This window comes from Stomoxys calcitrans, chromosome 5 (genome assembly GCF_963082655.1).
Source record: "Stomoxys calcitrans chromosome 5, idStoCalc2.1, whole genome shotgun sequence".
Classification (NCBI taxonomy): domain Eukaryota; kingdom Metazoa; phylum Arthropoda; class Insecta; order Diptera; family Muscidae; genus Stomoxys; species Stomoxys calcitrans.
In genome coordinates this window covers 64,446,368-64,461,635 of record NC_081556.1, presented here as the reverse complement: position 1 = coordinate 64,461,635, position 15,268 = coordinate 64,446,368, and the positions used below count along the sequence as shown (strand labels likewise).

The window sequence follows — 15,268 nt, the reverse complement described above, 5'->3', positions numbered from 1 at the left end:
ATACAAGGTTTACTGCATCCAATTTCTAGAGAATTTCTTTCTGGAGAATTGTAGGTCCATAACGTGTCATTGGTCGGTGGTATTGTATATGACCCTAAGTTTATGGACTGAAAAATTGATGCAAAGCTGTCTTCGGTCCTCTTTTAATATTTTCTTATCGGAAAGTCCGGATACGGCTTTTCTATTTTTTTTTCTGGCACAATCTTTAATTTTTCTTTCTTTTTGATTTTTCATAAATTTTTATGAAATTTTTTCCGTAGCACAAAAAAAAACATGTCTCTTTTATTCAAGTTTTAAATTTTTTCTATTTTCTATCCCAACGTAACTAATTTATTGTTTATTTTTCACCCAGCCTACTACACAACTTATTTTCCTTTCTTTCCAATAACTTGCGCTTCTATACCTGTTGGAGCCAATTTCGCGTTATAATTCTTTAGATTAGAGCTTTGTGTAAAATTTATTCTAACAACAGCCTGACTCATTTCGAATTCTCTTATTTTTGATTTCAGATTGTAAATTCTTTCATTTTTCTTATATGCCGACAGAAGAAGACTTGGACAAGATAATTTAGATTGTCCAAGCATAGAAGAGATTGACGAAAATGTCAAAAGGATTGCGACTGCACTGGTGGGATCCATCGAAAATAGTTGTCCTCTTCGGGAAAGGAAATCAGTCCAAAAAAAAACCAAGATGACCGGGGAGATTCGCAATATTAAGAAAGAGGTCAACGGAGGACATGTTGAGGCTTTTGATGAAAACCCATTTTCCACAGGATACGACGGGACGCACGGAGACACCGGACTCTTGGAATAATTACGTTGATCGAAGGTGTATGATAACGGAATTTATGGTGAAGGAATCCTTGAGGAGCTTCAAACCATTTAAGTCACCATGGAATATTTCCGGCGTTACTACAGAGAGAGGCAGACTACCTGGCGCCTCGTCTGGCCAAAATTTTCACAGCGTGCCTAGGACTTTCATATACTCCGAAAGCCTGGCAGGAAGCAAGGGTGGTGTTTATACCTACGCGACAAGGCAAGTTATGCGACACCAAAGGCCTACAGACCCATAAGCCTTACGTCGTTTCTACTCAAAACCATGGAAGGTATTGTGGACACCATGCAAACAGCATGCCTATATCAAGGGAAGGTCGGTGGAGACTGTCCTGCACGAGGTTGTGCATAAAATAAAATAATCCTTCGATGCCAAAACGTACACACTGGCGGTATGCATTGATATCGAGGGGGCTTTTAACAATGTGCGGAGCGACACACTGATCCAATCCTTAGACCAGTACCGTGTGGACCCGGTCCTTAGAGACTGGATAAACCATATGCTAAGGAACAGATGGATAAATTGTGTGTCCAATGGCATAAATACAAGGGAGAGGTTTGCACAGGGCACGCCACAGGGGGGCATTTTATCGCCACTCCTATGGGTGACCACCATAAATGACGTATTACGGATGCTGCCTGAGGAGGGATTTAAACCCGTCTGCTACGCAGATGATGTTATAATACTTCTAAGAGGTAAGGATCCAAACGAGCTATGCAGAAGGCCCGAAAGAGTCTTGGATATGGCATATGACTGGGCTAGACCCAGAGGTCTCAATGTTAACCCAGAGAAGACTGAAATATGTCTGTTCACGAGGAAGGCGAAGGTGGGCGAATTTTACGCCCCACGTACTGAGCGAACTGAGAAGACTCACAGATATTGGGCACTATGTAGACGGGCCGTAGGCTCGAAATGATAGAAAACCTGGAAGGAAGGGGAGGGGTTTCCGTTCGGAAACCTGCCATCGGCACAGTCATGGATTGACGGAACCCTAGTATTGCCATCTGGAAGATCATGTTACACGAATGGATAAAAGCTAGAGGACAGAGTGGGCCTGGGGTTTACATTGAAAACTCAGGGACTGACATCTGTTTTAGACTGCCTGACCATAATACGGTTCTGCAAGCGGCGATCCGGGCGATCACGGAATGCGTGAAGTGGTGTGGTGCTAACGCGAGGACGTCGAGTGTGAACATCTTTACCGACATTAAAATGGCCATAAGGACAATAACAACCAGGACGGTAAGGTCACGAACAGTCTTGCAGTGTAAGAAGGAGATTAACGCCTTCTCTGGGTGCCGGGCCATAACGGAGTAAGGGGAAATGAAAGCGCAGACGATTTGGCGGTGAAGGCCAGAGGACTGCCGTCAATAAACTTGGTTAATCCGAATCCTTTCGGGTCAACGAAGTCCAAGTTAAGGGAGTGGGCGATGAATGCGCATGCAACATTGTGGAACAGCGAAAGGTCGGTAGGACGGCAAAAATCCTATGGGGGTATCCAGATCGTGAGAAGACTAGGCTATTACTAAAAGGAAGCAAGAAGGAAGTCAGTATAGCTATTGGAATCATAACCGGACACATAGTACTACGATCTCACTTATGTAAAATCGGTGCGGCAAGTGATAGCATGTGTAGGGAATCCGGGAAAGATGATGAGATGTTGGAGCATTTCCTTTGTCATTGCCCGGCTTTCGCGTTCAACAGATACCGGTACTTAGGTGGAGACACAATATCAGACATTAACCAACTTAGGGGCGTGGCATTGAAAACAATTATGGATTTTGTAAGTAGCACGGAATTCGTAACTTAAATTTTTTTTTCTTTTTAGAGGTTACTTTATAGTTTTTAGAGCGCACAACAGGCCAATTACTGGCTTATGTGTATGTCCATAGTGGCATGGGGCGGATTAATATCTGCACCCTCTTTTTTTGCAACCTAACCTAACCTATATGCCGATTTTAATTTTGACTGTATCAGATCTCTCTGTATCAGATCTCTCTGTATCAGATCTCTCTGTATCAGATCTCTTAATATCCTTTCCATGTGTTATCATATGTTGGCGAAAAAATATTTGGTACGGCGTCCCACAGACGATGATCATCTTTCACATACGCTCGTGGCGCGGAGTTTATTGATCTGTTTACCCGTTCACTTGCACTCGATTGCGGACTGTAAATGAAGTGAACTGATGTTTGATACCAAATGTCCCCATCAATTTCTCAAAATCTCTTCTCTTGAACTGCGTACAGTTATCCGAGACTGTAACATCTGGAACACCGTAGTACATAAAAATGTCATCCCTTAAACATGAAATAATCGAAATTAACTTATTTATTGGTTTGAGAAAAGTATCTAATCTGATCTAAGATGATCAATATCCTAATGGAAATGGTCCAATGAGGTCTATGTAAAGACTTTGAAAAGGCTCAATCATCTGGCCCATTGGCGGTCGTAAAATTGATGATGGCACCTTGGAAGTTTTACAAATATAGCAGCTTCCAATATATTATTTTACATTCGTTACCAGTCTAGGCCAATAAAAGTACCATGTAATTTCAACCCCTTTCAGCCACTTACAACTTTAAATTCATACCCCTCAATATAAACCCATAATTTATTAATAGCCAAAACAATGACTAAACATCCCAATTCAGTAATTGTATAATTTCTTTGAGTCTTGTCGTTCAATTCCCTCATTACCCTCTTGGGCCAAGTCCGCACCTGTACTGGCATCGCACTGTACCACAAATGGTTTTGAAAAGTCTGCATGAACTAACACTGGTGCGCTACATAATTTCGTCTTTAACAATTCAAGTGAATTCTGAGCGTTTTCCGTCCATTTGAATACCTTTTTATTTTACCTTGATATGTCAAATAATTTCTGAATTCGCCTTATAAAAATTTAAACTTAAAAATAAATATTTATAAATTGATTTTTGTGTTTGCTGCTGTTTTGGGTTTAAACTTAGGTTAGATATTAGTAAGCGTCTAACAACCTTATTGCGTCGCCCCTGAAATTGATTCAAAAAGAACTGAAGAAAAAAGACAAAATTTACGGCGGTACAATGCCAGACATTAAAAGATATAGGAGAAATCCCATGAACACATCAAGTTACTTTATATTGAAGAATAGCACCAACTATATCTTTCGGGGGTTTACGTCAAGCCCATTGGTCAATCCTTGCAGCATACTATATGCACTCTGAACGGCCACACACCAAGATAAACAACAATATGTTTACCCCCTCCTTTCCAAATGACCTGAAAATCCCACAATTATCCAGCCTCAAAAAAGGGAACAAAAACCTTCCTTAAGCTCTAGTCACAATATTCCTAATTAAACCCTTTGCTAGTGGTACGATAATTATTCTGCACAACGTATGAACTCAATTCAGGAAGAATCCTCATGTTCACCAGAGAGTTATATATGTATATGGTTATAATCGAGACACACGTCTATGATGTTGGAATCAATCCCACCCCAATTGGAATTGAGCCAGAACTACCCTGGTCTATCCTGGGAAGTTAAAGGCACTGGTAGCTAGTTTACTGCTACCATATTGGTTGTTTTGTCTGAAACTAAAGGGAATTTTGAACATTTTTAAATTTGTTTTTTCTTGCTTGGCACTCAAAAGTTAATCAACTTCTTTCTTCGTGCTTTTATTAGTCGAAGCTAATTTGCCAAATATTTTAAATGTCACGGCGAATGTAACCAAAATATTTTACTCTTTTAAAAAGAATAGTAATAGTAATATTCACTTGTCTGAATCGACCAGCAAAAATGGTTTTGAAACACCTCTGATGCAAATAAACGAATATACAAGACTTCAAATTATATGTAATGACCATGTCCATCAAACAGTACATGGTTTGGGGTGCATTGCAGAGTCCAAATGGCATCCTTGTAAACTGGTAGAGTGGTCTATCTGTCTTCGCTATTAATATTTCCGGAGAAGACCATGCGGCATGCATTGTGGCCATTCTTCATTACTCTAACGAAAGCATCCTATCAATTTCTGTACATAATAGTTTGTCTTTTGCTGGTTAAATTGGATAATATCTCTGTTTTATGGGTTTCGCATGATCCGTATCGATACTGTGCTTCACTAATTTTGTACAGCCTAAGCCTTCCTTTTCCAAATTTGGGAACATATCCACTATAGCGCGAAGCTTTCGCGTTTTTTCGTCCGATAATTGAATAAAATCAGTATCACTACAGTTATTTTTCAGTTCAAATAGTTCATTAATCATATCTATAGAGATCTGAAATCTATTCTAAAAATCCATTCCGCATATGATGTCCTGCTTTATAGATTTTTTTTACTAAAAATTCAAAATTACAATCCTGATTTTGAGAAGAAAATTCCACATATACTATGCCTGAAATGTATTGTCTCTGCCTATCTGCTGTTCCTACATTACCATGACACTTTCACATGTTCGGTGAGTTTTCTATTTCTTGAGCTAATTTACCACCAATTAAACTTCTACTTGGTCCACTATCCAACAGGGCAAAGTACAATTTATCGTCGATAGACAATGGAAAAGTGGTCTTGTATCATTATCTTTTATTACTATCGGCGCAACTATGCATTTTTTGAACGACTTTAGTTTTCTTCAAAAAACTCCCCATGCGAATAGCATTACGTTTAAATTTGGCTCCTTTTCTTAAACTAAAAGTCAAGTCTACACGCTTGTTTTCCACTAAGTCATGTGTTTTTTATTCAAACTTACTGTAAAATTTAGCATTATCTGCATCACTATCTATCAAATTCTTTGTATCACTTACTTCCTTAACAGTGCACGAGGATGTCCCTTCTTCAAATAAGGAACATCCCTCTTCGAGTTTCCCGAATTATAAAATTTTGTACAGTTGGGTTTAAACATATTCTTTTGACCACATCCATAACAAAATACTGTTATGTCCTTTTCACAAGTATGGCCACACTCTTCGCAATTCCACCATTGTTTTTGTCTATGCAAGCAATTCACTGTCGACTAGTTCTTCCACTAATTCATCTACTTCCATACTCATTTCAGAAAATTTTCCCTTATCACGGACCTGTCTATAACGATATTTAGCTTGGATATCCCCTACAACCTTGTCATGCTTTCAACAGCTTTCTTCAATTCTGCTACACTGCCAGTATTAACATGCAATAATTAATGACGTATATCAGATCTTAAATTGTGTATTAGCATTTCGCAAATTTGCTTCTCATCCATTGGTGAGCGAAGTCTGTTGGATAAACCCATTATTGCATCGAAATAGTCATCGAATGTCTCGTTTAGTCTTTCTTTTCTACGACGCATATCGTCCCTAATGTCGTAATCGTTTTAGAATTCTTTATATTGTCTCTTTAGTGCAGTAGCAAGTTCGGCCCACTCCATATTTTTTTTTTGCGATGATACCTCCAAAACCACGCCAAAGCTTTGCCGTCGAACAATAAATGAGCATACCTGCATAACAATTGAAAATCGCCTCCTAGCGTATTTGTCGTCATAATATTGATCCTATAGATAAACTCTTCCATGGGGATGTCATCACTATTTCCAGAAACGCTAATCTCCAATTTCTTATTATATTCATAGTCTTCTCGGATGAAAAGGGAGAAGAATAAGGACTAACAATTGTTTTCCTGTAGTGTATTACACTTCGCTGTTAGGAGAAATAAGCGGTGTTGTAAGTGTCACAAATGCTAACTATTCTCTTTATTCCAAATCAAAGATACAAGAAATATTAATGAGAGCTTAGTACTAAATATATGTACAAACAGGTGTATGTGTATATGTGTCTATGAGATAAATCATCAGACGATATGAGATACAGATATGAGAGAGAGAGAGTTAAGATATTATTTATAATGTTAAGATTTATGTACAACGTATCAATGTGTATTAGAGTGTTACTTAGCAATAAATACTCTACATGCTCCTCGGAAAGCTGGGTGAAAATATTTACAAATGAATGAAAAATTAAAAATGCATGGAAATCTGTAATTGAAATATTTTTTACAACTCTTCCTCCCTCTCGTGGTCTGACCTTCATTCTAGTGAGTGAAACCTCGCCATTTATTTGTATAGGGACAGGTTCAGACGACAATGCGTTGTTGTTGTTGTTTGTTGCTCGATTGGCCGTTGTTGTTGTGTTAGATTATGACCACGAATTTGATCAAGGTGACTTTTGATGACATTGTTGTTGTGAGACAAAACACAGGAGTAAGGTTGTGGACCTAGTTGCCGTTGAATTAGTGCCTTAGTCCAATTAGGTTTCTTTGGATTTCGATTATCTCGTTCTAGCACAGTATCACCTTCGTAAAAGAACTACTTTCGATTACCGTTGTGATTAACAATGTTGTTGTCTTGCGACTTCAGTATGTTTTGTTGTTGGGGGTTTTAGAAGACTAAATCTGGTTTTGAGTTTTCTGAACAGAACATAGCTGGAGTTTAAGTTGTTGTGCAATGTTTCATGTTTCAGTAACCCATTAGGAAACGACATAATATTTGATCCAAATTTTCAACTTTTTTTTTGGTCTAAATTTGCTAAAATAGACTTTTTAAAAGTTTTGACAAAATTTTCTGCCTGACCATTTGTGGGCGGATGACCCGGAGGAGTCAAAACATGTCTTATACCATTCACGGCCAAGATATTTTTAAATTCATACGATGTGAACTGTGGTCCGTTGCCACTGACGAGCGTGTCAACCAAACAATAGCGAGAAAACAGTTCTTTCAGCTTTCTAATTGTAAAAGCTGTTTTGGTTCTAAATACGTCGACGAATCAACTAAATACTTCGACGAATCATCAATGATAATAAAGAAGTGAACATTTTTAATCGGGCCAGCAATATTAATGTGTATTCTGCTCCACACATAACCATCAGGCACCCACAGAATTAGGCTGCTCTTTTCCGGTCTAGATTGTAATTTTTGACAATGTATACAATTCCTGATTAGTTTTTCAATATCTTTATCAAGACCTGGCCACCATATATACGATATAGCCAAAGCCTTAGTTTTTACAAAAAACAGAAACAGAAAACAAAAGAAAAACAGAAAACAAGAGGAAAAAAAGTGGTGTAATTAACGTTTAATTCCAGCTTCAAATGGTTGAACAGCCAAAATAACATTAACTAAATCCAGGTATTTTTTAAAATTGACACATTTGAGGATTTTTGACGCATCCGGGTAAAAGCGTAATATAACTATTACATGTTTGTTACTGCGAAATGGTGCAAACGAGCGCTTCAAAAATCAAGGTTGACTGCATCCAATTTCTTGAAAAATTCTTTCTGGAGAATTGTAGACCCATAACGTGTCATTAGTCGCTGGTATTGGAAATGACCTTAGGTTTATGGATTGAAAAGTTGATGCAAAGCTGTCTTCGATCCTCTTTTAGATAATTCCTTATCAGAAAGTACGGATATGTATTTTTTATTTATTTTCTTCTGGCACAATCTTTAATTTTTCTTTCTTTTGGATTTTTAAAAAATTTGCAGGAATTTTTTTCCGAAGCACAAAAAATGCACGCGTTTTCTATTCAAGTTTTCAATGGTTTCTTTTCTATCTCAACGTAGCTAATTTTTTGTTTATTTTTCTCCCAGCCCATAACCAAACTTACTACGACTCCTAAATAGATTTTAGTTTCAAAGACAAAGTCGGAACAGGAACGAAGGAAGCGCACATGACCCCTGAGTCTTATTGGAAGTCTGCGACTTCGAAAATGACGATGCAGCCTTCACGGAAGGGGAATATGGTCATTGAGAAAGAAAAGCGAATTGTTTCGCTGGCGAAATTTTACAGCAATTAAAATGTTCTTGTTTCTATACCAAAATATGTGCGCTTATGGTTGCCACTAGATTTTTTCGCCATTTTTCCTCACAAAAAGCAGAGTACTACTTTTTCGCCGAAGTTCTCCTTTTTTATGAAGTTTGACAGCATTCCGCACGAAAAGCTGAACAGATTCTCTCTGCTTAACGATGGATTGCTTTGAGGTGTAGTGTTGTGCAGTTCTCTATTTTGCTTCAAGCGGCGATCCTTGATGAATGGCTTACATTTCTTATTTTTTACTGATACATTGTACAATTGGTCAAAGAATTATCCATGTAATTGTATGTGCTTGCTTTGATATCGATCTCGAAGTTTACAAAAGGATAACGCGCTCATCATATTTTTTCTTATTTACAGCAATTTAAGAACGGATGGACAGTTTACCACGAAGCTGCATCGAGAGGTGATATTCCTCGTTTGTTTAAGCTCATTAAAAATGGTGAATATGTAATTCAAAAGAATTATAGTGAAGGTAATACTCCACTGCATGAAGCGGCAGTCAGAGGTTATAGTCGGTGTGTTGTTCTATTATGTGAGAGTCTGCAACATGTACAAATCAGCCCCACTATCAATATGAAGAATAATTACGGATTTTCGGCACTACATTTAGCAGCACAAAATGGACACAAGCAATGTTGTCGAGAGTTACTTTTAAGGGGCTCAAACCCTAATATTTGCAACTGTGTAAGTATCAACTTTTTAAGGAAATTTTCCTTTGATTAAAGATATTTTCTTTGATATTAATGATTTTTCATGTTAAATGGTAGATTAATAGAACCTAAAGTTTGCGTCTTGTTTTTAAAAATAAAAATCTAAAATGAAGGCCAAAATATCGCCAAAAGTTAGAAAATTGACTTTGGGACAAGAGAGCGTTACCTTACATTAATTTCGATTTTGCAAAAAAGTGTACTGAACGTAACACTAAAATGGAAATTTTGTGTTCGTTTGTCACTGGTGTTGCCTATAAAGAGTGGATTCCGTACGCTGTGCCAAGTCTATGGTGGAGAATTGTGCACTTAAAATCAGCGGCTAATAATCCAACAAATTCTATTTGAACAGATGAAGACAAAATTTGTTGAACGGTTGGAAAAAGGGGGCAAAATATTAAAAATAAATATATAAAATTGAAAAAGTGAACGCGTGTTATTAATCTAAAGGCATAATAGATGCATTGCTAGAAAATTCTTCATCCAAAGACGTGGATGCGATTATTACCATATTATTTGGTTCAAATTACTACATAAGAACATGTTCTATTGAAAATGGAAAAAGTGTTACATAATGATCGAGTTGGGCGACATTACAAAATGTTTTTCCGTATAAGTGCAACGTTAGCGTAATATTTATATTCACAATCGAAATAAAAAACACAAAATTGCAATACAAATAAGAGCGTCTTTAAATGGTTAGTTTATTTTAAGCTAAGTTGCTGAGTTTAAAAAAAAATTCAAATATAATAATTGGGCAGTCATTTGTTAAGTACAATAACAATCTTTCATCAATCGAAATTTAAAACAGATCGTCGTGTCCATTAGTAAATAGGAAATTAAATCTAAAGATAGCATTTATTTTAACTCTTTGGTCCTTTGGCTAGTTTTTATTGCTAAAATCCTACGAATAAGGAAACATCTTAAATTTTCGGCAAAATTTTTTTTCTTTGTATAAAATTGCTTGTTTAACAAAAAATAAATGGAATCATCAATTTGCGTTTGCTTTTTTAGCGGGTGAGGAGAAGCCGAACATTGTAAAACCTCCTCGAGGCACAAAGTACAATTGTCACTTTAAGTGCCGATTTTACTTTTGGAGCTCCTAGAGGAGGAGAGAATTCCGTAAATTGTTAAAGTCAACTTTTTTGGCCACTCTTATTTATCAAAGAATCCTTGGTGGTTCTTAAATGGTAAAATTTGTATAATTTCACTTTTTTTTTGTAAAAACAGCAAATTACAACTGATACAATATACATAAAGCAGTTTCTTTTTTTTTTTTTTGTTGGCAAGCCGAATGAAAGCTCATCTTAGACGTCGAAAAACAGGCTATTAAACTGCTGTTTGACCTATCTTCTGGTAGTTAGTCCGGAATCGGAGGTATTATTGTATGAGACCAAATAAATATCAATTACACCTCTATGAGAGTTGTGTATAATTCCTTCTGTTTGCTTCTTGCGGCAAATGGATTGTGTCCACTGGAAAATAATATACTGGATTCTTGAAGAGTACCTGAATCAAGTATCAGGCTAAATTATTATATCATATCCAAAACATTTAAAAAAATTTAGATATGATAAAATATTGTTTTAGTCAGCGCTTTGCGAAGCTTTTGGAACTCGTTCAGATAATCAGTTATTTGAGTAAACCCAAAAACAAAAAGAAATTTTGTCAGTTCATATGTTCCTAGAAAGAGAATTGAGCTTCAGCCTATTAAGAATTAAGGAATTTTAGAGTCGTAAACGTTTCAAGTAAATAACATCCTAATTAATCATATTTAAAATTAAAATTGAAACCATTTTAAGAATTAAAAAAAAAACTTTTTATTGCACGTATTGTTACTATTTTATAAAAGACTGGTTGTCTTGGCTGGTTGCCCAAAAAGTAATTGCGGATTTTTAAAAAAAGAAAGTAAATGCATTTTTAATAAAACTTAGAATGAACTTTAATGAAATATACATTTTTTACACTTTTTTTCTAAAGCAAGCTAAAAGTAACAACTGATATCTGACAGAAGAAAGAATGCAATTACAGAGTCACAAGCTGTGAAAAATTACAGAGTCACAAGCTGTGAAAAAAATCCGCAATTACTTTTTGGGCAACCCAATATCTTCTTCAAATGTGGTTTACGGTTGTATTTTCATAACTATAAAACTGTTTTGTTGTTTATGGGAGACACGGACAGTAGTAACTAGGCCCAATTTCATACATAATATATACAAATGAAATGTTGCAACAATTAAAGCACAGCACAACCTACACATATGCCGAGGACACAGCAGCAGTTGTAAGCTATAAATTATTACATACAGTAGAAAACACACTTCAAATGGCTTAATAATAAATTTTACAAAAACCAAAATAATACATAGTAGACCAAGAAACATTCACAAAAACCTACATAAATATTATAATCCGCAATACACAATGTCTACACAACAAACACTTTCAAAACAATTCAATCGATAAATGCAAGACATATCTGGAACTGGTCGATACATATAAATAACTCGGCGCCCACCTTGATGATAATTTTTAATGGAAACACATGTCCAAAACCTACAAAAAAATTGAGACAATCTGAATATGCTCTATACCATCTGGGAAACTGCGCGCCCACTTACGTGATTAGATTAGGTTTAAATGGCAGTCAGACTCACTTAGACGTTTTCGTCCATTGCGATATCATAGGAACAGAAGAAGGAAGATGCCTTCTACTTCCTACAGTTGAACCATCCAGATCGCTTTAAAAAGCCCAATAAATTGCAAATGTTCACATCCGCTAAATCAGACAGGTTCTCAAAGAAATGATAACCTAAAGTGGAAACCCTTCTAACGGTTAGTGTGGAACACACACACAGAAGGTGTCTTCGTCCTCGATGTCCCTACAGCTTCTGCAAAATCCGCTGCTGTCAGCATGTTTTTCGATTAGACAGTGACCTGTCATGACGGGCACAATGACTGAGACGTCTGTTCTAGTCAATGACAGCAAGGCAGTAGATCTCTTCAAGTCTAGATGAGGCCACATTGTTTTGGAATGCTCACAGCCACCTCTTCGTGGCCATCTAGCTTACATGTCGTTAGAGGCATACTCAGAGATTCCAGTGTCCCTGGAGTGTGTAAGGTCTGCTTTAGATTTCCTTGGGATATCTCTGTGGCTCGGCACCCAGAACATGCGAATTTTGAACTATTTAGCCATCTCGTTGAGAGATCTGCGACAGTCGAGGGCGGTTTTGTGTTTAGAAATACGTTCTACAGGGATTTAATGGCTGCCTGGCTGTCTGAGAAGATATTTATGCCAATCGTCGTAGTGACATTATATCTAAGTCATCCAACACTTTCTTAATTGCAAGGATCTCTGCTTGTTACAGACTGCAGTTGTCGGGTAACCTCTTCTATATGACCAGTTCTAGATCTTTAGAGTACACCCCAAAGCTCACCTGGTCGTTTAGTTTGGAACCATCCGTATAGAAGTCTATGTAACACCAGGGATATCGTAGTTCCAATCGGTTCCATCAGAAATAGTGGTACAGTAGTTTTTATCAAAAAGCGGCTCTGGTAGTGTGTAATCCACAATGTCTGAAACATCGGCCACAATGTCCAGAGGCATAAGATGTAGCATTAAATTAAGTGCATCAGATGGTGTCGTCCTCAGTGCGGCTGTGATACACAAACAAGCCATCATTTGGATCCGGTTATATATTGAGCAGTAGGTGGATTTTTGAAGCGCCGTTCACCAGACCACAATTCCATATAGCATAATAAGTCTGACAACTACAGTATATACCCAATGCATGACACGCGGTCTAAATCCCCAACTTTTGACAATGGCTCTCTTGCAGATGTATAGGGCAAGAGTGGCCTTACTTGCCCTTTCCAAAATGTTGGATTTCAAGTTTAATTTCCAGTCCAGCAAAACACCCAGGTATTTTGTGCTTTCTGTAAGTGGAACATTCTCTCCACCCAAGGAGACAGGTTCCACTGTAGGCAACTTGCACGGATTTAAACCCAGACCACTTTCGGTAGCCCACTTTGCTGTTGCACGTAGAGCTTCCTGAAGTGTATCTCTTAAAGTGCTGGGAAACTTCCCCTAGCTGCAATTGCCACATCATCATCATACGCGACCACTTTTACGCCTTTTTTCCAAAGACAATAATATATTGTTAAATGCTATATTCCAAAGTAGATGAGACAGTACACCTCCTTGAGGTGTTCCCTTGCTGACCCATCTTCTTAGATCTAAGAACCCAAGTCTGCCGTGATGCATCTTTTAGTAAGTAAGTTATAAATAAACTTTCTTACGGTAGAGTTGATGCCTAGAAACTCCTACTTCTTCATGATTGACGTCGGTTTTACAGTATTGAAAGCTCCTTCAATGTCAAGAAATTGTATTGTACATTCCTTGCCAGCGAAAGCACCCCCTATGTAGCTGACTAAGTCGTGAAGGGCTGTTTCATTGGATTTTCGTTTACTATATGCATGCTGCTGCCGCGACAGGCGATCTCCAGGGATCTTTGCCCTAAGATATGCGGGTTTTCCTGCTTTCGGAATGAAAATGATCTTCGTGTCCTTCCATCCCACTGGTATATATAACATTCTGATACAAGCAGAGTATATCTCCCTAAGCCAGGGAACCAGTCTATCAGATACAGCTTGTAATTCAATAGGTGATACATCATTAGGGCCTAATGACTTAAAGGAATCGAAACTTCTTAACGCCCAAAGGATTTTCAGCTCAGATACAATTTCCATAATGGCCTCCGATGAATGCATAACAGTGGCAACCTCTTCTGGCGCCACGTTCTCCGTTGGAGAATTTCCCGGGAAATGTGTATCAACGAATAGTTCTAGTGTTTCCTCACTCGACATTGTCATACATTCTCTGACTTCTGGATATACCATACCGTAATAGGTCACGAGAAAAGAATCTTCCTTACCCTAGAGGCCTCGGATGTATCCTCCAAGGAGCTGCAGAATTCTACCAAGGATTTGTTCTGAGCTCGACCTTATATTTTCTTAGCTCAGCCTTATAGATGTCCCAATCGTGTTGTGTTTGTGGCTTTTACTCTGTTGAAGAGTTTTCTGCAGACCAACCAGCTCTGGGGTCCACCATGGCGGTCGCTGTTTGCCCCTTGGCTTGGCGCTAGGGCATGCTAACACAAGCGAGTCATTCAGAGCCTTCGTGATCCGCTTTATCCTCCGTAGTTTCCACTTCCTTTTCTAGTCTAGAAGGGATAGTGGTGCAGAATTTGTGCCGAAATTTATCCCAATCCGCCTTTCTTCCCTTTGCCCCAGGGACCACTACTTCAGTATTTTTTCCAAGGCTAAGACTAATATAACGATGATCAAAGAAGCTGTGGTCATCCAACACTTCCCAGTCGCATATTCTTTCACTTATATCTTCCGATACAAAAGGTAATATCTAGTACCTCCTACCTGTTTCTCGTAATAAAGGTCGGTTTATTCTCTTTATTACAAATCGCCAGATTGCAACTTATAATATATTCAATAAGCAGCTCACCCCTTTCGTTGACATCCGAACTTCCCCATATCTGGTGATGTGTATTAGCATCACTTCCTACAATGAGGCTTTTCTTCCCAACAGAAGTAGCTTCAACCAGCGACTTAAGGTTTTAAGGCGGCATCTCTGAACCGTGTGCCATATATAGGGAATCCAGCCTGTAAAGAGACTTGTTTATTTCAAGGCTGGCTACTTCTAAATCTTCAGTGCTTAGCGAGGGAAGAAGAAAAATATTTAGACTACCATTTGCAAGAATACAGGCTTTGTGTCTCTCATTCCCCGTGCCCATGAAAAGTTTGCATCCCGGAATTTTTAGTCCACGTACCATTCCTCCACACACCTATGGTTCCTGGATAAGAACCACGTCAAATCCCCCAGC

At 37.9% G+C, this 15,268-nt stretch overlaps 1 protein-coding gene across 3 annotated transcripts in view; it reads left to right on the top strand.

Annotated features, from left to right (window-relative positions):
• LOC106090829 (ankyrin repeat domain-containing protein 6) overlaps nucleotides 1-15,268 on the top strand; it is a 124,565-nt gene that overhangs the window by 27,378 nt on the left and 81,919 nt on the right. For 2 of the 3 annotated variants that reach the window (XM_059369263.1, XM_059369262.1), the window contains exon 3: nucleotides 9,022-9,348. In XM_059369263.1, coding sequence (XP_059225246.1) covers nucleotides 9,022-9,348 — 327 coding nt within the window. Of the gene's footprint in view, nucleotides 1-509; nucleotides 2,618-9,021; nucleotides 9,349-15,268 lie in introns of all 3 variants that reach the window. The other variant, XM_059369261.1, reaches the window with a different exon arrangement.